The sequence below is a fragment of the Amphibalanus amphitrite genome, unplaced genomic scaffold (assembly GCF_019059575.1).
Source record: "Amphibalanus amphitrite isolate SeventyFive unplaced genomic scaffold, NRLGWU_Aamphi_draft 000268F_arrow, whole genome shotgun sequence".
NCBI lineage: Eukaryota > Metazoa > Arthropoda > Thecostraca > Balanomorpha > Balanidae > Amphibalanus > Amphibalanus amphitrite.
The window spans coordinates 377501-396464 of NW_024881763.1; the positions used below are offsets into that span (position 1 = coordinate 377501).

Genomic DNA, 18964 nt, shown 5'->3' on the forward strand with positions numbered 1-18964 from the left:
CCGAGCCACATCTACGTCAGTACGGACACGGGCGTGATCGTGCACTGCACGCGCCAGGGCGGCCGGCCCGTGCCGCGCCTCTTCCGGCCCGATACCGGTCAGTGGGCAGACGGGGCCGTGCTGACCGACTCGTCACCACGGGGCCGTGCTGACCGACTCGTCACCACGGGGCCGTGCTGACCGACTCGTCACCGCAGAGCCAAGCTGACGGTCCTGTACCAACAGATCCATACAGACTGACCCGTACTGACTAACCGCTACTGACTAACCGACAACCTCATACTGACAGCACCGTATTATTTCACCTACAGGCCCACAACGACAGACCCGCACGGATAGACCTGATTATCCAGTTTAATTGAAAAGCAGCAATGTGTGTGCATGTAGATTGTTTGGCACTTGAACAACTTATGCAAGTACATTTACACAGAAAGTCGATTCGATAGACAGATTGGAACGATGGACAGTTATCGGACGTGTCCGGCCGTTACTGCCGATCTCTCTGCTCTGACCTCACCGCTCTGATCCTTTTGGTATCTGTATTATACCTACTCCTCTGCAGCGCTCTGACCCCTCTGGTACCGCTCTGACCCCTCTTGTACCGCTCTGACCCCTCTGGTACCGCTCTGACCCCGCTGTGCCGTCTGTCAGACGTGTCGGTGCCGGCGCGCTGTCTGGCGCTGTGTCCCTCTCTACTGCTGGTAGCCCTCTGTACCGTTCTCTGTGTCGGCAGACGTGTCGGTGCCGGCGCGCTGTCTGGCGCTGTGTCCCCCTCTACTGCTGGTAGCCCTCTGTACGGCTCTCTGTGTCGGCAGACGTGTCGGTGCCGGCGCGCTGTCTGGCGCTGTGCCCGTTCGAGCAGCCGTTTCTGCTGGCCGGCGGCGCCGACGGCTCGCTGCGGCTGCACACCACCACCGGCGAGCGGCCGCTCATCACCTGGAACACGGCCGCCGACGCGGCCCCGGTGCTGGCGCTCCACTGGTCGCAGCACCGGCCCTGCGTCTTCTTCGTCCTGGACGCCGACTCCAGGTCAGTGGCCGCCGCGCCGCTGCGGTCACCGACCAGTCAGCGGGGATCGACTGGTCACCAACGAGTGTGTGTGCTATGTGCGCGTGCTCGTCTGTCTGTGTCTGTGTATGCGTTGTGATATCCCACGCCGTCCCAGCTGGGCGGCTCGGGGACTGAGCTGTTTGACCCCCGGCAGAATCCACGTGTGGGACCTGAGCGCGGGGGACATCTTCCCCGCCGAGACGGACCAGGTGCAGTCGGGCCCGGTGACGGCCATGGATCTCAGCTACAGCGCCGACGGCGACAGTCGCGTCACCCAACTGGTGAGTGGCCACAGTCGGGTCACACACCTGGTGAGTGGTCACAGTCGCGACAGTCGCGTCACACACGCCCTGATGAGTGGCCTCAGTCGCGACAGTCGCGTCACCCACCTGGTGAGTGGCCACAGTCGCGTCACATATCTGGTGAGTGGCCACAGTCGGGTCACACGGCCACAGTCGGGTCACACAACTGATGAGTGGTCACAGTCGCGTCACACAACTGGTGAGTGGCCACAGTCGGGTCACCCACCTGGTGAGTGGCGGCAGTCGCGTCACGCGGCGACAGTTACGTCACACGGCGACAGTCGCGTCACACAACTGATGAGTGGTCACAGTCGCGTCACACACCTGGTGAGTGGTCAACTGGTCACAGTCGCGTCATGTGGCGACAGTCGCGTCATGTGGCGACAGTCGCGTCACACACGCCCTGATGAGTGGCGACAGTCGCGTCTCACACCCAGTATTAGAGTTGCACTACAGAGTTCATTGTCAGAAGCCTTGAAGGATCTGCGTCAACATGGCCGTGTAGCATCTTGTAGACGAAAATCATATATGTGCGTCTATGTGCGCCAATAGCGCCGTCTGAATTTGGGTCTGAATTCGATGATGTCGAATATTGTGTTTTGATTGTAAATGCTGTTAACGCCCTACGCCTAGGAATCGGTATCAGTTTTAATGACTCGTTCTAGAAGCATGTACCGTCATCAAAAGCTGCTTTACGTTATTCCTGGTCAACTAAGTATCAGACGACTCGGTGACATTTTGGCGGCATCGACTTTTGGGATGTGACTGGTGTTGAGGTGGGGTGTGCGCCAGTTGTGAGTGACATCTGCTGACTCTGCGTCCCTCCGCTGTGAGGCCCCTGACCCTCCCCTGTGAGGCCCCTTGCCCCTCCCTCCGCGCGGCAGGCGGTGTCCCTCCGCTGTTAGTACCCCGAAACTCCCCTCAGTGAGCGATGACCCTCCCTGATCTGCGCGGCAGGCGGTGTCCCTCCCCTGTGAGGCCCCTGACCCTCCCTGATCCGCGCGGCAGGCGGTGTCCTTCCGCTGTGAGGACCCTGACCCTCCCTGATCTGCGCGGCAGGCGGTGTCCTTCCGCTGTGAGGCCCCTGACCCTCCGCTGTGAGGCCCCTGACCCTCCCTGATCTGCGCGGCAGGCGGTGTCCCTCCGCTGTGAGGACCCTGACCCTCCCTGATCTGCGCGGCAGACGGTGTCCCCTCCCTGTGAGGCCCCTGACCCTCCCCTGTGAGGCCCCTGACCCTCCCTGATCTGCGCGGCAGGCGGTGTCCCTCCCCTGTGAGGCCCCTGACCCTCCCCTGTGAGGCCCCTTGCCCCTCCCTCCGCGCGGCAGGCGGTGTCCCTCCGCTGTTAGTACCCCGAAACTCCCCTCAGTGAGCGATGACCCTCCCTGATCTGCGCGGCAGGCGGTGTCCCTCCGCTGTGAGGCCCCTGACCCTCCGCTGTGAGGACCCTGACCCTCCCTGATCCGCGCGGCAGGCGGTGTCCTTCCGCTGTGAGGCCCCTGACCCTCCCTGATCTGCGCGGCAGGCGGTGTCCCTCCCCTGTGAGGCCCCTGACCCTCCCCTGTGAGGCCCCTTGCCCCTCCCTCCGCGCGGCAGGCGGTGTCCCTCCGCTGTTAGTACCCCGAAACTCCCCTCAGTGAGCGATGACCCTCCCTGATCTGCGCGGCAGGCGGTGTCCTTCCGCTGTGAGGCCCCTGACCTTTCCTGATCCGCGCGGCAGGCGGTGTCCCTCCGCTGTGAGGACCCTGACCCTCCCTGATCTGCGCGGCAGGCGATGTCCCCTCCCTGTGAGGCCCCTGACCCTCCCTGATCTGCGCGGCAGGCGGTGTCCCTCCCCTGTGAGGCCCCTGACCCTCCCCTGTGAGGCCCCTTGCCCCTCCCTCCGCGCGGCAGGCGGTGTCCCTCCGCTGTTAGTACCCCGAAACTCCCCTCAGTGAGCGATGACCCTCCCTGATCTGCGCGGCAGGCGGTGTCCTTCCGCTGTGAGGCCCCTGACCCTCCCTGATCCGCGCGGCAGGCGGTGTCCTTCCGCTGTGAGGACCCTGACCCTCCCTGATCTGCGCGGCAGGCGGTGTCCCTCCGCTGTGAGGCCCCTGACCCTCCCTGATCTGCGCGGCAGGCGGTGTCCCTCCGCTGTGTGGCCCCTGACCTCCCTGATCTGCGCGGCAGGCTGTGTCCCCTCCCTGTGAGGCCCCTGACCCTCCCTGATCCGCGCGGCAGGCGGTGTCCCTCCGCTGTGAGGCCCCTGACCCCCCCCCCCCCCGATCTGCGCGGCAGGCGGTGTCCACGGCTGTGTGGCCCCTGGGCCCTGACCCTCCCTGATCTGCGCGGCAGGCGGTGTCCCCTCCCTGTGAGGACCTTGACCCTCCCTGATCCGCGCGGCAGGCGGTGTCCCTCCCCTGTGAGGACCTTGACCCTCCCTGATCCGCGCGGCAGGCGGTGTCCCTTCCCTGTGAGACCCCTGACCCTCCCTGATCTGCGCGGCAGGCGGTGTCCTTCCGCTGTGAGGCCCCTGACCCTCCCTGATCCGCGCGGCAGGCGGTGTCCCCTCCCTGGTAGGACCCTGACCCTCCCCTGTGAGGCCCCTGACCCTCCCTGATCTGCGCGGCAGGCGGTGTCCCCTCCGCTGTGAGGCCCCCGTCCCTCCGCTGTGAGGCCTCTGACCCTCCCTGATCCGCGCGGCAGGCGGTGTCCCTCCCCTGTGAGGCCCCTGACCCTCCCTGATCTGCGCGGCAGGCGGTGTCCACGGCCGACGGGGCGCTGGAGGTGCACACAGTGGCCGACACGTACACACACAGCCAGGCCGGCGAGCTCGACCAGTTCCTGCACTACGTGCGCATCATTTGAGCGCGCACCAGGTGAGCCGCGCCGCCCGGGACGTAGGGGGCGCCGGACAGGAGCAGCGCCCGGGGCGCGGGGGCGCCGCATGTGAGCCGCGCCCGGGGGCGCCGCAGTGATTGGTTCGGCTGTTGTGGCTGGGACGCTGTCGCCGGGCGCCCTGTAGCGAAGCCCCAGCACTCAGACCGGCCCGCGAGACACAGTGCTGGCCACAAACGCTGCACGAATTGTTATCACGAGCAGACTGCGATTAATGTGATCATTTTCTGAGTGTCTCACGTATAAATCAAGTTATCTCTCGCTCGCGTCATTTTCGTTAGCCTCACGCCGTGCTGTTGATAGTGTTATGTGTGGGCCGTGGACATATTTTATGCACCCAGTGATATATGCGCTTGAGCTGGAGTCGGTCGGCAGACCTCTGATGCCGCTGAAGATTCCAGCGCGTCTGTTGGTCCGCGCTCTCTGTGATAAAATTGCCGGTTTTCCGTGCGCGCACGGACCGAGTGGTGTCGATCTCACTGATCTAGTCCATCCAGGGAGCCCAGTCCGTCCGTTTGGGTGTTCCCGGCTCGTGCGCCGGCCTCCCGCCGGTGGTCGTACCAGAGCCCCTCACGGCCCCGCCGCGGCGAAGGCGGGTGCCTTGTGTCGGCCGGCTCGTCTCGATGAACCTATCAGTAATCACTAATGCACTGTTGTGAAATGTGCTTACATGCGTGTCGCAATACACTTCAAATAAGGCTGCGGTTTTTACTTTTTGTAATATCTTGGTTTGTGAAATACTCGGGTATTGGCCGATGAATCGTTTAACCCTATTCCTGGCGGGCTCCGCCGGGACAAGAAACTGGCGGGGGGGGGGCCGATTCGGCCCCCCCCCCTGAGATCTCGAGAACGAAGCAAGATAGCGACAAGCGGTAAACGGCATCGGATACGCACGGCCAAGATCTACAATTTTTACAAAGGTCATTTTCAGGTCAGGTCAAAGATGACGTCACAGGGGTCGAAAAAGTCAAAATGGCGGCACTAGATATGGAGAGAGTTTTTCTCGAATAACTTTCGAATTAGTCAAGATAGGAACAAACTAAGGGCATCATCGTGATCCTCTCGTCAATCCGCATCGAATGATATATATGTTGACCTCGAAAGGTCAAGGTCAAAGGTTGACCTCAGGTCACGTGACCTCGAGGTCATCATGTATATCATTCGATGCGTCTTGACGAGCTGAACACAATGAGACCATCCACGCGTCTGTATCTTGTTCCTGTACGGAGTTATTGGCCAAAAACCTTTGGTGACCTTTGATGACGTCACATGACCTCACAGCTGCCCAACAGCAAAACAGACCTCAAGGTAGTGAAGGTTGATCGTATATGAAGTCATGTATGGTATATGGGGCCATTCCGACCCGTTTTAGTGGTAAAAACAGGGAGTTGATTTTTCCCCCATTGACTTATAATGGGGAGGTCGCGAAATTGACCTGACCTTAGGTCACCGATATCAAAATTCCGAGATATACAAATTGCACATTCTGGTACCCTAACTAAACCCTGAAGAGAAGAAATTGATCGGTCAAAAACTCTAGCTCTGGCGTGATTGCAAACTTTTCTGAGGTAGCGTCACCAAACCGCCTCTGGTGACCTGACCTGAGGTCAGATCCAGGGCTGCGGAGTCGGAGTCGGAGTCGGAGTCGGAGTCGGTCGGAGTCGACAGTTGTGACCGGAGTCGGAGTCGGAGTCGGAGTCGATTTTAGAAACCCGAGCCGGAGTCGGAGTCGGAGTCACCGAAAATCTGTCGACTCCGCAGCCCTGCTAGGTCTGCGGAGTCGGAGTCGGGAGTTGGAGTCGGTCGGAGTCGACAATTCTGCCCGGAGTCGGAGTCGGAGTCGGAGCTGGTTTTTGAAAGCCGGAGTCGGAGTCGGAGTCGGAGTCGCCGAAAATCCATCGACTCCGCAGCCCTGGTCAGATCAACTCAAAATTTTCAGACATGTTGCGTAGAAGCCTTTTAGGAAAAGTCAGAAAATTTGAGCTTCCTAGCTCAACGCGTTTGGGAGATATAACCAAAAAACCTCAGGGGGGGCTCCTGAGGCCCCCCCCCGCCAGGAATAGGGTTAACATGTTTGAGTTTTGACAATGACAAAGTTTATATCAATGAATGCCGCATAGCGAGAGCGCTAAACAAACTTTGCATTTGAGTATTTTCAGAAGTGTTATCAGTAACGTCATGTTGTTGCGCTGCTTCCGGACACTTCCTCGTCCTGCGACACGAATAAAACTCAACATACTCGTTGATCATGCCTGTATTGATAAGCAATGATGCAAAAATACATAATCATTGAGCACCTCAAGGACAAGGTCAAAGTAAATACGCATTACAAAGAAAGTCCTGGCCGAAGCACAAAACAAACTCCGCCTCCAATACCTATCTCACTCCTTTATCTGGAGTAAATTAACGAAAAGGACGTCCCACGTCAAACAAACGTCATTGTTTATTAACATTTGAACGCTCTCGAAAAAAAATTGGTCAATCGATGTCAGTCTTATGCAGATGAAGGCATATGAGGTGTTTCAGTTGATGTCTGGAACAATTTTGAAACTCGCGAAAATATGGGGATTTGTTTCGTTCGAGGTATGAGCTATTATTCCAAAAAATACATTATCGCGGTATTTGTACCATACGGTCTTACTAGCTATACAATGAGGGCGCAAACTAACTCCGTGGCTAATGGGGCATAAAACGACAAATTATCATCAGCAACGCACTGGCCCAACATAATCCGAGTCGTGGGCAGTTACACTAGTGATGTTGGCACTTTTATCGCCTATTGCTGATCGCTTTGACTTGGAAACGAAAGACCAGTTTTGGCCGAACGGGTCGGAGCACGGGCCAGTTTTGACTGGACGGGCCTGACCTCGGGTCTGGTGTTTATATCAGTTCTGACACATTTGTCTGCTGTTGGTGTCAGTTCTGACACATTTGTCTGCTGTTGGTGTTGGTGACATATTTGTCCGGTGTTGGCGCAGCTCAGTTCTGACACATTTGTCCGGTGTTGGCGCAGCTCAGTTCTGACACATTTGTCCGGTGTTGGTAGGACTCAGTTCTGACAAATTCGTTCGGTGTTGGCGCAGCTCAGTTCTGACACATTTGTCCGGTGCTGGCGCAGCTCAGTTCTGACACATTTGTCCGGTGTTGGCGCAGCTCAGTTCTGACACATTTGTCCGGTGTTGGCGCAGCTCAGTTCTGACACACTTGTCCGGTGTTGTCGCAGCTCAGTTCTGACACATTTGTCCGGTGTTGTCGCAGCTCAGTTCTGACACATTTGTCCGGTGTTGGCGCAGCTCAGTTCTGACACATTTGTCCGGTATTGGCGCAGCTCAGTTCTGACACATTTGTCCGGTGCTGGCGCAGCTCAGTTCTGACACATTTGTCCGGTGTTGGCGCTGCTCAGTTCTGACATATTTGTCCGGTGTTGGCGCAGCTCAGTTCTGACACATTTGTCCGGTGTTGGCGCAGCTCAGTTCTGACACACTTGTCCGGTGTTGTCGCAGCTCAGTTCTGACACATTTGTCCGGTGTTGTCGCAGCTCAGTTCTGACACATTTGTCCGGTGTTGGCGCAGCTCAGTTCTGACACATTTGTCCGGTGTTGGCGCAGCTCAGTTCTGACACATTTGTCCGGTGTTTGCGCAGCTCAGTTCTGACACATTTGTCCGGTGTTGGCGCAGCTCAGTTCTGACACATTTGTCCGGTGTTGGCGCAGCTCAGTTCTGACACATTTGTCCGGTGTTGGCGCAGCTCAGCCAGCCCAGGATGTCCGGGTGGTAGAGGTTGGTGTACACGCCCGGGTCGTTGGGCTCGTTGCATCCCCAGCCGAAGCTGGTCACTCCCACCAGGAACCAGCGGTAGTACTTGGGATGGTAGAACATCAGAGGCCCGCCTGCCGGTGGGAACACACAACGCAGGCATGTGCTGAGGACCCAGCGGAACATATTTCATGTTTCAAAAATGTTATAGATCTGTGTTTTGTAAACCGTTAAATTGTTCCATGTAAGGACTCGCTTACATCTCCTAAAATCCATCGTACGTGAAGTGATAGAAAAGCCACATGCGACATTTTAAAGTTCCCACAAGCTGCGCGAACATTTTTAGTTGTCTGCGGAGCATGATGAAGCCAGGGGGTCCATTAGGTGTGGGCACAAATATTCTATTGAGATTCATTGCATATATGCAATGAATTGAGATTTATTGCAATGAATTGCAATGAATTGAGATGAATTGCAATGAATTGAAGTATGCAATGAATTGAGATTCATTGCACAAATATTCATTGCCGGGCGAGGGCTGATCACGCAGGTGCCCAGCGGTCCGCAGAGTGTTTGCGACTGTACGGCCGGGGTGCTGGCGCGGCCGACCGCTGCACTGACCCGAGTCAGCCGGCCGCTGCACTGACCCGAGTCAGCCGACCGCTGCACTGACCCGAGTCGCCGAGGCAGGCGTCGGTAAGGTCGGAGACCCCGCAGAGCATCCTCTCGGTCAGCAGGCCGGGCCGCTCGCGGTACTTGGTGGCGGCCGCGCAGTGGTCGTGCCGGATCATCTCCATCCACTGCCGGCAGCGCACAGGTGGCCGCGGGGATTACCTTTAGGTTAGGCATTCTCTGTCTACTGCGGCCATTCAGGGACCCCGGGGTGAGAGGATAAGGGAAGGGATGGGCTGAATCGACCACGGGCGGCACGTCACAGCGGCTGAGCCCGTCACGGTGGGACGGGAGTGACCCGGATGGGACAGGTCGCCCAAACAATCCAGCGGTCACACCGGAAGGCGTGTATGCCCTTTTGGATTCGCCGTCTAACTCGGGTTGTCAAGGCTGCCAAACGTACAGGATCGCGGCTCGCGGCCGACGGGATGTAAACTTCTCACAAAGGGTGAGCATGGCCCACGGAGCTCGTACGCAGCTTTTGCCGCTAACCTACTCCGCTCTCGTTCGACGCTCACAATAGTTAACAATCGTATGTGAAATTTATTGCTGTCCGATCGTTGATGGCAACCGAAAGGTGAGTTTCACTTCACACAGTTTCAGAGTTCCGAATCATTTATCAAAGGGCGGTGGCGTGATAATTGAACGTACCACGGAGTACGGACATTGCAGACCTGCGGCACAGGAGGCGTTTTGCCACCGCTTCGCAAGAGAGGTGAAGCTACTGGTCATTGCGGCACAGCATAACTGTAGGCGTTCTACTACTGCCATCTAGCGGCGCGAGGTGAAGTTACTGATCACTGCGGCACAGCATAACTGCAGGCGCTTTACTACTGCCATCTAGCGGCGCGAGGTGAAGTTACTGATCATTGCGGCACAGCATAACTGCAGGTGTTCTTCTACTGCCATCTAGCGGCGAGAGGTGAAGCTACTGTATTTGTATTTGTATTTTAAAGCTACTGTATTTCTACTGTATTTTGTATTTACATTTAAGAGCGATCCACATACAAAGTGCGTGGCGATTACTGCTCAGAATCCGTATCCGCGGTTGCTAATCTAATCATTCAAAACAGTTGCACATTCACTCACGTCAAAACAAGGACAAAACACTCTCAGGACAGCCTCATCGCTTTTACCCACCCCTATCCTATTGGTCAGCGACGATGTGCTGATTCATCGTCCACGATTGCGGCTTTAACAGCGCGGGCGAAGCGGGCGGGAGGCAGCTGCGACAGGTGAGGTGGCAGGCTGTTCAGCAGAGCTGCAGCTCGATAGCCAAACCGCCGCTTGCCCGTTTCCAGCCGCGGACGGGGAAGATGGAAGAAGTGATCTTGCCTGGATGGTCTCTCGCGGATAGCGCTATTAGCGACGAACAGGGCTGCTAGTTGCTCAGGTTCTCGGCGCTGTATGACCTTGTGTGCGATGACAAGGGTGTGGAAATCGGACATACCGCGCGGGGACAACCACCCGAGTTTTGTTCGCAGGTCGGACTTCGGAGACATGGTCAAATTTACGGCGGCCGAAAATAACTCTAGCGGCGAAGTTAAGAATTTTTTGGAGTCGATCGAAATTTTTTTGGGACCCATTACCATAAACTGAAAGGCAGTACTGGATACGCGATACAACGAGTGCCGTCACGAGCGTTCGAATGATGCCATCTGGGAGACAGTGGCGCGCATGTGAAAGACCAATCAACAGTCCCGTACACCGGCGGCAGAGTTCAGAGACGTGTGCGTCCCATGACAGAGTGCTGTCAAAAGTGACACCAAGGTTCCCGACTTGTGCGCACGGCTGCAACGTTACTGATCACTGCGGTACAGCAGGCGTTCTGCTATTGCTATATAGGCGAGAGGGGAAGTTACTGGCCATCGTGACAGAGTTGCGGGGGTCTTCTACCGCAGCACTAAAGGCGTCTGAAAAACGTAATGTCCTACGGATCCGGTAATCGAGACTGTTTGGTGGTCGCAGACTCGACCCGACGTGCTTCTATATCTCAATATCTAATATCTAATATCTAAAAGCGGTATAATATCTCAATAAAAATGTAACCAAACCAATCACTATTCAGAGACGAGTCCTACCTTACTCTTCATGAGGACTTCCGACTGTCGGCCCCGGTAGGAGGTGCGGCCCCAGCCGGCCGTCACCACCCACGGATCGGCCACCGGAAATCTGACGGCATTCAGCACACGCTCTCAACACGATCGCAGTCGCATGCACATTGTAATTGCACATGCACGCGGTGAACAGGCATCATGTCTGTCGCTTTTCGTTGGTGTAGCGCTAATTTATGCAGTTAACTTTTGCTACATTCACTTGATAAAACTATTTTGGCAATAAGTTCACTCAAGCGCCATGGACCACCTCCAAAATGAATATCACTGACCGAACCGTCCTGACCAGCGTTTTATGCCTGAATTGTTATCAGCCTACGCAAAAAGACACAGACTAAAACCGCAAACCCCACACATTGCTCCAACAGACGGTAAATAACTTTTGAAAATATCCATCTCCAATTTTAGTGTTTTCTGAACCAAAATTTTGCGAGGAATCTGATGGTGTGGTCCCCGAAATCTGAAAAATTTCCATTTTGGAGATAGCACCTATTTTTTGAAAAGTAAATATTCGTCATGCACAAAAGTCAAATAAATTGAAAATATAATGAGTGAATATTTGTAACAACACTAGAATGTATCGAACATGAATTAGTGATAAATTTTAGCTGAGATGATACTATATCTACGCATACATGTACATAAACTAGTACATTAACCCTCGCCGGCCGAGAAGGGGTGGGGCGGATGCCGCCTCATAGGGTTTTTCGCGATAGCTCAAAACACGCCGAGGGTAGACAGCTGAAACTTGGCATACCTAATATTTTATTCAAGCTAGATCTTTTGACACCAACTGCGTTTTCAGGTCAGGTCAGGTCACTGACCTATGACGTCATAAATGAACCTCTGCACGGTCCTCAGAAGTTGCAACTTTGCAACGCCCTCAGTGCCAGAGGAACTTTCACAGGTAGATGAAACTTACAAGACGTAGTATCCTCTAGAGGTCTCACAAATTGTATCTCTCGGATTTTTCCCAAATGTCACATGAGGTCAGTTCGGTCACGTGACCTCACCATAATAAGTCAATGGGGGGAAATATGAAAACTGTTATTATGGCGCCGGAAATTGTCTAAAACTGTCCCAAGCACATGAAGTCGTGGTTTCATGCACTCTTTGTAAGGTCCGATCATGAAACCACGATTTCATGTGCTTGGGATAGCTTTAGATCATTTCCGGCGCCAAAATAACAGCTTCAATATTCCCCCCATTGACTTATAATGGTGAGGTCACGTGACCGACCTGACCTCATGTGACATTTAGGTTAAATCCGAGATATACAAGTTGTGAGACCTCAGAAGGATACTACGTCCTGTAACATTCATCTTCCTGTGAAAGTTCCTCTGGCACGTAGGGTGTTGCAAAGTTGCAACATCTGAGGACTTCGCAGAGGTTTATTTATGACGTCATAGGTCAGTGACCTGACCTGACCTGAAAACGCAGTTGAGGTCAAAAGATCCAGTTTGAAGAAAAGATTAGGTATGCCAAGTTTCAGCTGTCTACCCTAGACGAGTTTTAAGCTATCGCGAAAAGCCCTATGAGGCGGCACCCGCCCCACCCCTTCTCGGACGACGAGGGTTAATGTACTAGTTCATGTACATGTATGCGCAGATATAGTATCATCTCAGCTAAAATATATCTCTAATTCATGTTCGACACATTCTAGTGTTGTTACAAAAATTAACTCATTATATTTCCAATTTATTTGACTATTATGCCTGACGAATAGGGGAAGGGGGGTGAATTGCGCCACCTTAAGGAAAAACGCTAATTTTAAGAAAACCGCTGGAGATATAAGCATGCACTGGTAACTATTTCAAAGAGGAACTCATTGGCTACGATTTAAGAGCCTCCCGATCAATTAAGAATGTTTCGTTTGCTTCTGACAGCTGCTTTTTCAGAAACATGCAAAAGGGCGCATTTGCCAACAACTGCTGTAAATTGCGCCAGGGGGATGGCGCAATTAGAGCCCAATTGCGCCCTATACTTTAACATGGCTAAGCGAATGAGACGGAATGCATAGGCACACCCAGGCATTCTAATATCATTGCGGCTTACTTAAACATTTATAATGTTATTCGGGCTGGACAAATAATAAATGTAGATATAAATCGCGATGTTTTTGCCCAGGTAGATAACTTTACATGTGTCCGTACGCTTGTAAAAGTGCAACGAAAACGTTTACTGTAACCGACTAGATATATGTGAACGAATGCGCTTTTACGGTTAAATTTTCAATCGTTTCTCTCAAAATTAACCCTCGCACGACCAGGCCATTCCTCATAACACGAACGACCAGGGGGGGGGGGTTGTTACGACCCCCCCCCTGGCGTTTCGAAACGGAAGGTCGTAGAGCTTAGCGGAAAAAACCAACGGATTGCTCTCAACGAGATCTCGCGATTGGTGGTATATATTTTGGTCCTAGGTCAACATTTGACCTACTTTTGACCGGTCAAAGGTCAAATTTTCGGAAAAATATACTTTTTCAACTTTCGGCGGCGATTGCGGCAAAACGGTGGGAGATATCGACTTGAAACCTTCACTATCGTGTTCCTTGATCAATTCTCTATCGTTTGGTATGTATTTCGTTTCCCTAGCTCTAAAAATGGCGCGTTGGGAGCGCCGGAAGTCGGCAACGTCACAGTCGGCGGCAGAAATTCGAAAAATCAAAATTTAAATTTTTGAAATCTGATTGTATTTTTGGATTTGGGAGGTCCATTTGCTCCCTATAGAAGCTAATATTGCTGCATATTCCCATTGAGGTGACAAGAATTAGCAAAATAGTGGTTCGGGCGCTTTTCAAAAATAGTACCGGACGCTGTTCCTCTTGTGACGTCATAGCTCCGTGACCTGACCTGACCCGGTCAAATTTCTTATACCATATGATAGCCAATACTTGCCCCAACATGCATGGGAAGTTTCATCACGATCCATCAACCGATGTCCGTACCACCGGCAGGAAACCTCGGGCGTTGGCACTCAGTTTGTGAAAATCCGGCCGGAGGCTGTACCTCTTATGACGTCATAACTCCGTGACCTGACATGACCCGATCAATTTTTTTTCGGCAAAAGATGCGCAAAGGTTGCCCCAGAGGGTATTGAAAATTTCAGCCCGCTACGACAAGCCGTTTAGCGTGCACTTCGAAAAAACCTCAGGGGGGGGGTTGATACAACCCCCCCCCCCCTAGGCGTTCTAGGGTTATTAACCCGCGCCCCGTTGGGCTCTGCCGAGCAACGCGCCCGGTTGGGGGGGGGGCATTTTGGCCCCCCCCCTAAGATCTCGAGAACCACGCAACATAGCGACAAGCGGTAAACGGCGTTGGATAGCCCCAACGGGGAACTACCTTGTGACCCAATTTTATTGACCTAGGTCAAACCGATGACGTCACAGGTCAGGTCAAAGGTCCAATTTTCACCGTTTACAGGCACTTCAAGAAATGCGTTGTAAAATCGAGTAAAATGCATTTCATTGAAAATCATCGATGGGGAAATGTTCTTCAAACACATATTTTGCTATTTGAGGTCACTGATACCAGGTCAGGTCACAGAGGTCAGGTCACGGGGGGGTCACAATATGAAAGTGTCGTGTGATACATGTTTTATGGTCCATTTTACATGACAAATGCGATTATATGGGTCAGGCAGCCTTTGGGGCCTGCTTAGATCACGTTTTGGTCAAGGTCAGGTCAAGGTCAGGTCAAGGTCAGGTCAAATTAGGTCAAATTTCAAAGTTGATATTTTTGCATAAAATGGGTATCGAATCGATGCAGCTCGTCACGGGGAGTTCAATGGTGGTCTTTGTTTTGCCGTACGTGGTCTAGAATTGCTAAAAATTGAGTTCAAAAATTTGACGTCATCATTTTTGAACAGTTTTTTCGCTATAACTTGGCCAAAAAACGAGATATCGATCTGAAATTTGGTATGTATATAGAAGAGCGCTGGGACTATCACATATATTCCGGTTTTTTCGAAATTCGGAAAAGTTTTGGATTTTTTCAAAGTTTTTTCTAAAAAAATCAATTTTTTGAATTTTTTTTGGTCAAAAACCAAAAATTTTGAAAATTCGAGATAGCAGTTTTGTAGCGCCGCTTTTTGTCTACTACACCATATAAAGAACTTTGAAATTGCTTGATAACTGTAGATTTGGTGAGCGTTTCAAGATTGCATGTTTTTTGCTCATTTTTGCTCGAACATGACCTCAGTTTGACCTCAATAACTCCTGACCTAAGGTGACCTAAGACTTGAAATTTGGTGTGAAGGTGTCAAATTGATGCCCGGGAAGGTACTGAAAATTTGGCGGCGCTGCGCGCCGCCGTTTTCTTGCTATTCAGGAAAAACCACAGGGGGGGGCCAAAATGGCCCCCCCCCAACGGGGCGAGGGTTAATAATTTTTATCGTTTCAACAACTTTATGACATCAGTTTTTACATTTTTATCATAGCTGTCACCTCTCACGCCTGAGCCCATGGTGAATATGTCGTATTTTGTCAATTACACCACAAGTCGTAGCCTAAATGGCAGTTGTATTATAAGTTTGACGAGAGAAATAATTTGCGGACTGACGACAGCGGGCTGCTCTCCTGCCTGACATTAAACTCCTTCTTTATTGCAATCAGTTAATGATGCATTCATACTGTCGTGATACAATAGCTACACCATTATTATATTTGCGCCCCCCCCCCCCCCTGGCGCAATTGCCATGGTGCAATTAAAATTGAGGTACTTTTTGATAAAAGCGTAGAAGTTATCATAAAGATGTTGAAGGATGTAAACTGTTTCAGCGAAATATAATGAAAAAAGGGCTTTTCTTTCTAAATATCACTCTGAAAATCACACAAATATCGCAAAATTTTTATAGCCAACGGTTCAACATACTGCAAAAAAGCTAAGAAAACGCCAAACCATCTTTGATGGCGTAATGAGCCTTGCTGATTGGCTTCATCGGAGAGCTTGGGCCATAAAATTAACTATCCAGTGGTGAAAATATTAAATAATGTTTTCGAACACAAAATTCTAAACATGCCATTGAATCCGTGGGAATGTTGGTGGGCGCAATTGGTTAGGAAGGCGCAATACACCCACTTTCCCCTACTTATTTAAAAAAAATAGGTGCTATCTCCAAAATGGAAATTTTTCAGATCTCGGGGACCACACCATCGGATTCCTCGCAAAATTTTGGTCCAGAAAACACTAAAATTGGAGATGGGTATTTTCAAAAGTTATTTACCGTCTTTTGGGGCAAGGTGCCCACCAGGAGCCTACCACGGTTTGGCGGTTAATTCCGGGCGGCTTACTTGAGATCGTACGGCAGGCAGATGGGGTAGATGACCGCGGAGATGTTGACGGGCCGGTCGAGCTCGATCAGCGCGATGTCGCTGTCCTTGTTCTCATTGCGGTACTGCACCTTCATCACCGCCCTGGCGCAGACGGCGCAACCAGTGCCGTGTTATGTCACAGCGATCTGCATGGCCCCGTCACAGTTTCCTAGCCACCGTTGACCGTTCCTAACACTCATTGATGCCTATTATTGCTGTCAACGGGCCGAGTCACTGATCAGTGATCACTGCGGCACAGTATAACTGCAGGCGTTCAATTCCTGCCATCTAGTGGCGAGCGGTGAAGTTACTGATCATCGCGGCACAGCATAGCTGCAGGCGTTCCGCTGCTGCCATCTAGTGGCGAGAGATGAAGTTACTGGGTATTGCGGCACAGTATAACTGCAGGCGTTCTGCTACTGTCATCTAGTGGAGAGAGGTGAAGTTACTGGTCATTGCGGCACAGCATAGCTGCAGGCGTTCTGGTCCTGCCATCTAGTGGCGAGCAGTGAAGTTACTGGTCATTGCGGCACAGTATAAATGCAGGCGTTCTGCTGCTGCCATCTAGCGGCGAGAGATAAAGTTACAGGTCATTGCGGCACATTATAACTGCAGGCGTTCTGCTACTGCCATCTAGCGGCGAAAGGTGAAAAGACTGATCACTGCGGCTTAGTGTGATTGCAGGCGCTCTGTTGCCGTATAGGAATACCGGCGGACTAAGCCGGGGCCGTGGTGTGCGAGCCGGGGCCGGGGGAAGGGTCTTGTTAGGGGTCATGGCACCGATGTACCTGCGGTCGGCACCGACAGCCCGCCAGTGCATACGGAGCGGAATTTCTCACTATATCGCCATCCCATACCCAGTAAACATGACGACGTCGGCCCGACGTCGGGCCGAGGCTCGGCCCGACGTCGGCCCAACGTCGGTTCAACCTCGGCCCGACATCGGCTGGACGTCGGATATGCCCGCATGTTCCGACGTCCAGCCGAACTCCAGCCGACGTCGAGCCGACGTCGGCCCGAGATCGTTTGCCGAGGTTGACGAGATTGTTTGTCGTTGGACCGACGGGGCCGACGTCGGCATGTTTATTGGGACAACGCGCCAAAAATATCAACCGGCGGCGGGATTCGAGCCCCCCAGTCGCCGACGTCGGCATGTTTACTGGGACAATACGCCAAAAGCATCAGCCGGCGATGGGATTCAAACCCCTTGTCATTCGAACGCGAGGTTAGTGCGCTAACCACTACACCACGCAGCCGGCTAGCGTAATTGGTTTGTTTTGTCGGGTTATGCCCTTTCGGTTTGACAAGACCATTTCAGAGCCGGAAGGATCATAGGATGGAGACATTGGTCTTCTTGGCAAGCACCCTGGGTCCAGTTCATAAAGAGTCCCATTGCTGTTACGTGACACTTATTGGAAAGGGCGACCCCACAATGGATTCATATAGCCACTCTTACACACCTGCACCAACGTTTCCCAAAGTGTCCCTTTGATAAGTGGCACTTTGGCAAAGTGACACTTGCCGGCTGGGCTTTCTATATGAACTGGGCCCGGCCCTGGTGAGTTGCCGGGGCTGAGCCTGACCAAAGGATAGGCCGAGCAGCCCCCAAGCACTTACCGCACCCGGCTACGGGCGAGCTCGGCTTACGGGCAATCCCAAATGGGATAAAGTTTCCCGTCCAGTCCGGATCAGGCCGGGTTGCGGCGTGGAGGAAGATTTGAGTTTCCTGAGGATATTTTGAATACAGAAGCTTTTTATGAAACATGAAACATGTATTTTATATTATTTTAACGGTCAAAACAGCGGCCGATGTCGGTCCGACGTCGCCCCGACGTCGGCTGGACCTCAGCAATTGATCTCGGTCCGACGTCGGCCCGACGTCGGCTGGACCTCGGCTGGACGTCGGAACATGCGGGCATATCCGACATCCAGCCGACGTCGTGCCGAGGTTGAACCGACGTCGGGCCGACGTCGGCATGCCGACGCCGAGTTGCCGACGTCACCCCGACGTCGGCCGACGTCGGGCCGACGTCGGCATGTTTACTGGGTAGTGATGCCTGTTCAGAGGAGGGAGGTGAACACGTACCTTTTGATGCCGCGCACCTGCACCTCTGGCGGGCTGCTGCGCGCGTAGTGCATGCCCAGCACCACCTCGGACATCTCCCACTGTGTGGGCGAGCGCAGGTTGGCCAGGCAGTGCGCCGCCGTGGCCACGAACGAGTCCGAGACGAGGCTGCCGGCGCAGTACGGCAGGTTCGGGATGGTGGCCATCGGCGACGTCCGCTTCCTGCCGCACCGCCGTCACCATCGGGGATTTATTCAGTGTGACCACACCCACTACATGCAGAGTGGTAGACGCTGACACCACTACTCACTGGGGCTTCCTTTCCTAACCCTGCCTGGACCCGGTGGACCGGCTGTCATACGGAGGTGTGATAGATTCAGATAGCGAACTTGGGTACAAACAACAAAAGAAGTTAATTGCAGCTGAAAAGCATTGCTTTTTAGGGTACCTAATCGCTGGATACAACATAAAATGTACGATAACTACCTTACCTGATTGCAACGATCCATGGAAATTCATTGCGGCTTGTTTCTAAGCCATTGACGATCCTCGAATTCGCTGTGCCAGGCCGCCCACACGTGCAGTTTAACCCTTCTCCTAAGTTAATAATTGTCGTGAAAAGCAGACAAATTTTAACATTGATGCGAAACGTTTTTAACATAATAATAACAATTTAACGATCCAACTATCTAAGGCATGTACTTCAAAATTTAATGGATTTTCAATAACCCAAGGTAGAATTTGGATGAAAAAGCAAACTGGGCCGAATGGCAGAGTTTCGAGGTCGAAGCTCGCGTATGTTCACTTATTGCACCACC

General features: G+C 52.9%; 2 protein-coding genes across 5 annotated transcripts in view; one reads left to right on the top strand and one right to left on the bottom strand.

The window, feature by feature from the left end:
* The window catches only part of LOC122386975 (cytoplasmic dynein 2 intermediate chain 1-like), a 22196-nt gene extending 17270 nt beyond the window's left edge, over positions 1 to 4926 (top strand). For all 3 annotated transcript variants that reach the window (XM_043376755.1, XM_043376756.1, XM_043376754.1), the window contains exons 13-16: positions 1 to 97; positions 816 to 1029; positions 1205 to 1331; positions 4088 to 4926. The exon at positions 1 to 97 is cut by the window's left edge and continues 55 nt beyond it. In XM_043376755.1, coding sequence (XP_043232690.1) covers positions 1 to 97; positions 816 to 1029; positions 1205 to 1331; positions 4088 to 4198 — 549 coding nt within the window. In that variant the 3' untranslated portion in view covers positions 4199 to 4926. The remainder of the gene's footprint in view (positions 98 to 815; positions 1030 to 1204; positions 1332 to 4087) is intronic.
* Positions 4927 to 6466: 1540 nt separating this feature from the next.
* On the bottom strand, positions 6467 to 18941 carry LOC122386950 (vitamin K-dependent protein C-like). 2 transcript variants are annotated; one of them, XM_043376698.1, is made up of 6 exons: positions 18638 to 18941; positions 18168 to 18368; positions 16061 to 16183; positions 10738 to 10828; positions 8658 to 8784; positions 6467 to 8118 (listed from the first exon to the last, which is right to left on the bottom strand). In XM_043376698.1, exons 1-6 carry the CDS (start codon positions 18805 to 18807, stop codon positions 7943 to 7945), a joined length of 888 nt encoding a protein of 295 aa, XP_043232633.1. In that variant the 5' UTR covers positions 18808 to 18941; the 3' UTR covers positions 6467 to 7942. The 2 variants fall into 2 exon arrangements, with proteins under 2 accessions (XP_043232633.1, XP_043232634.1); XM_043376699.1 differs by having other exon boundaries at positions 18168 to 18314; positions 18638 to 18918.
* Between the last annotated feature and the right edge of the window lie 23 nt (positions 18942 to 18964).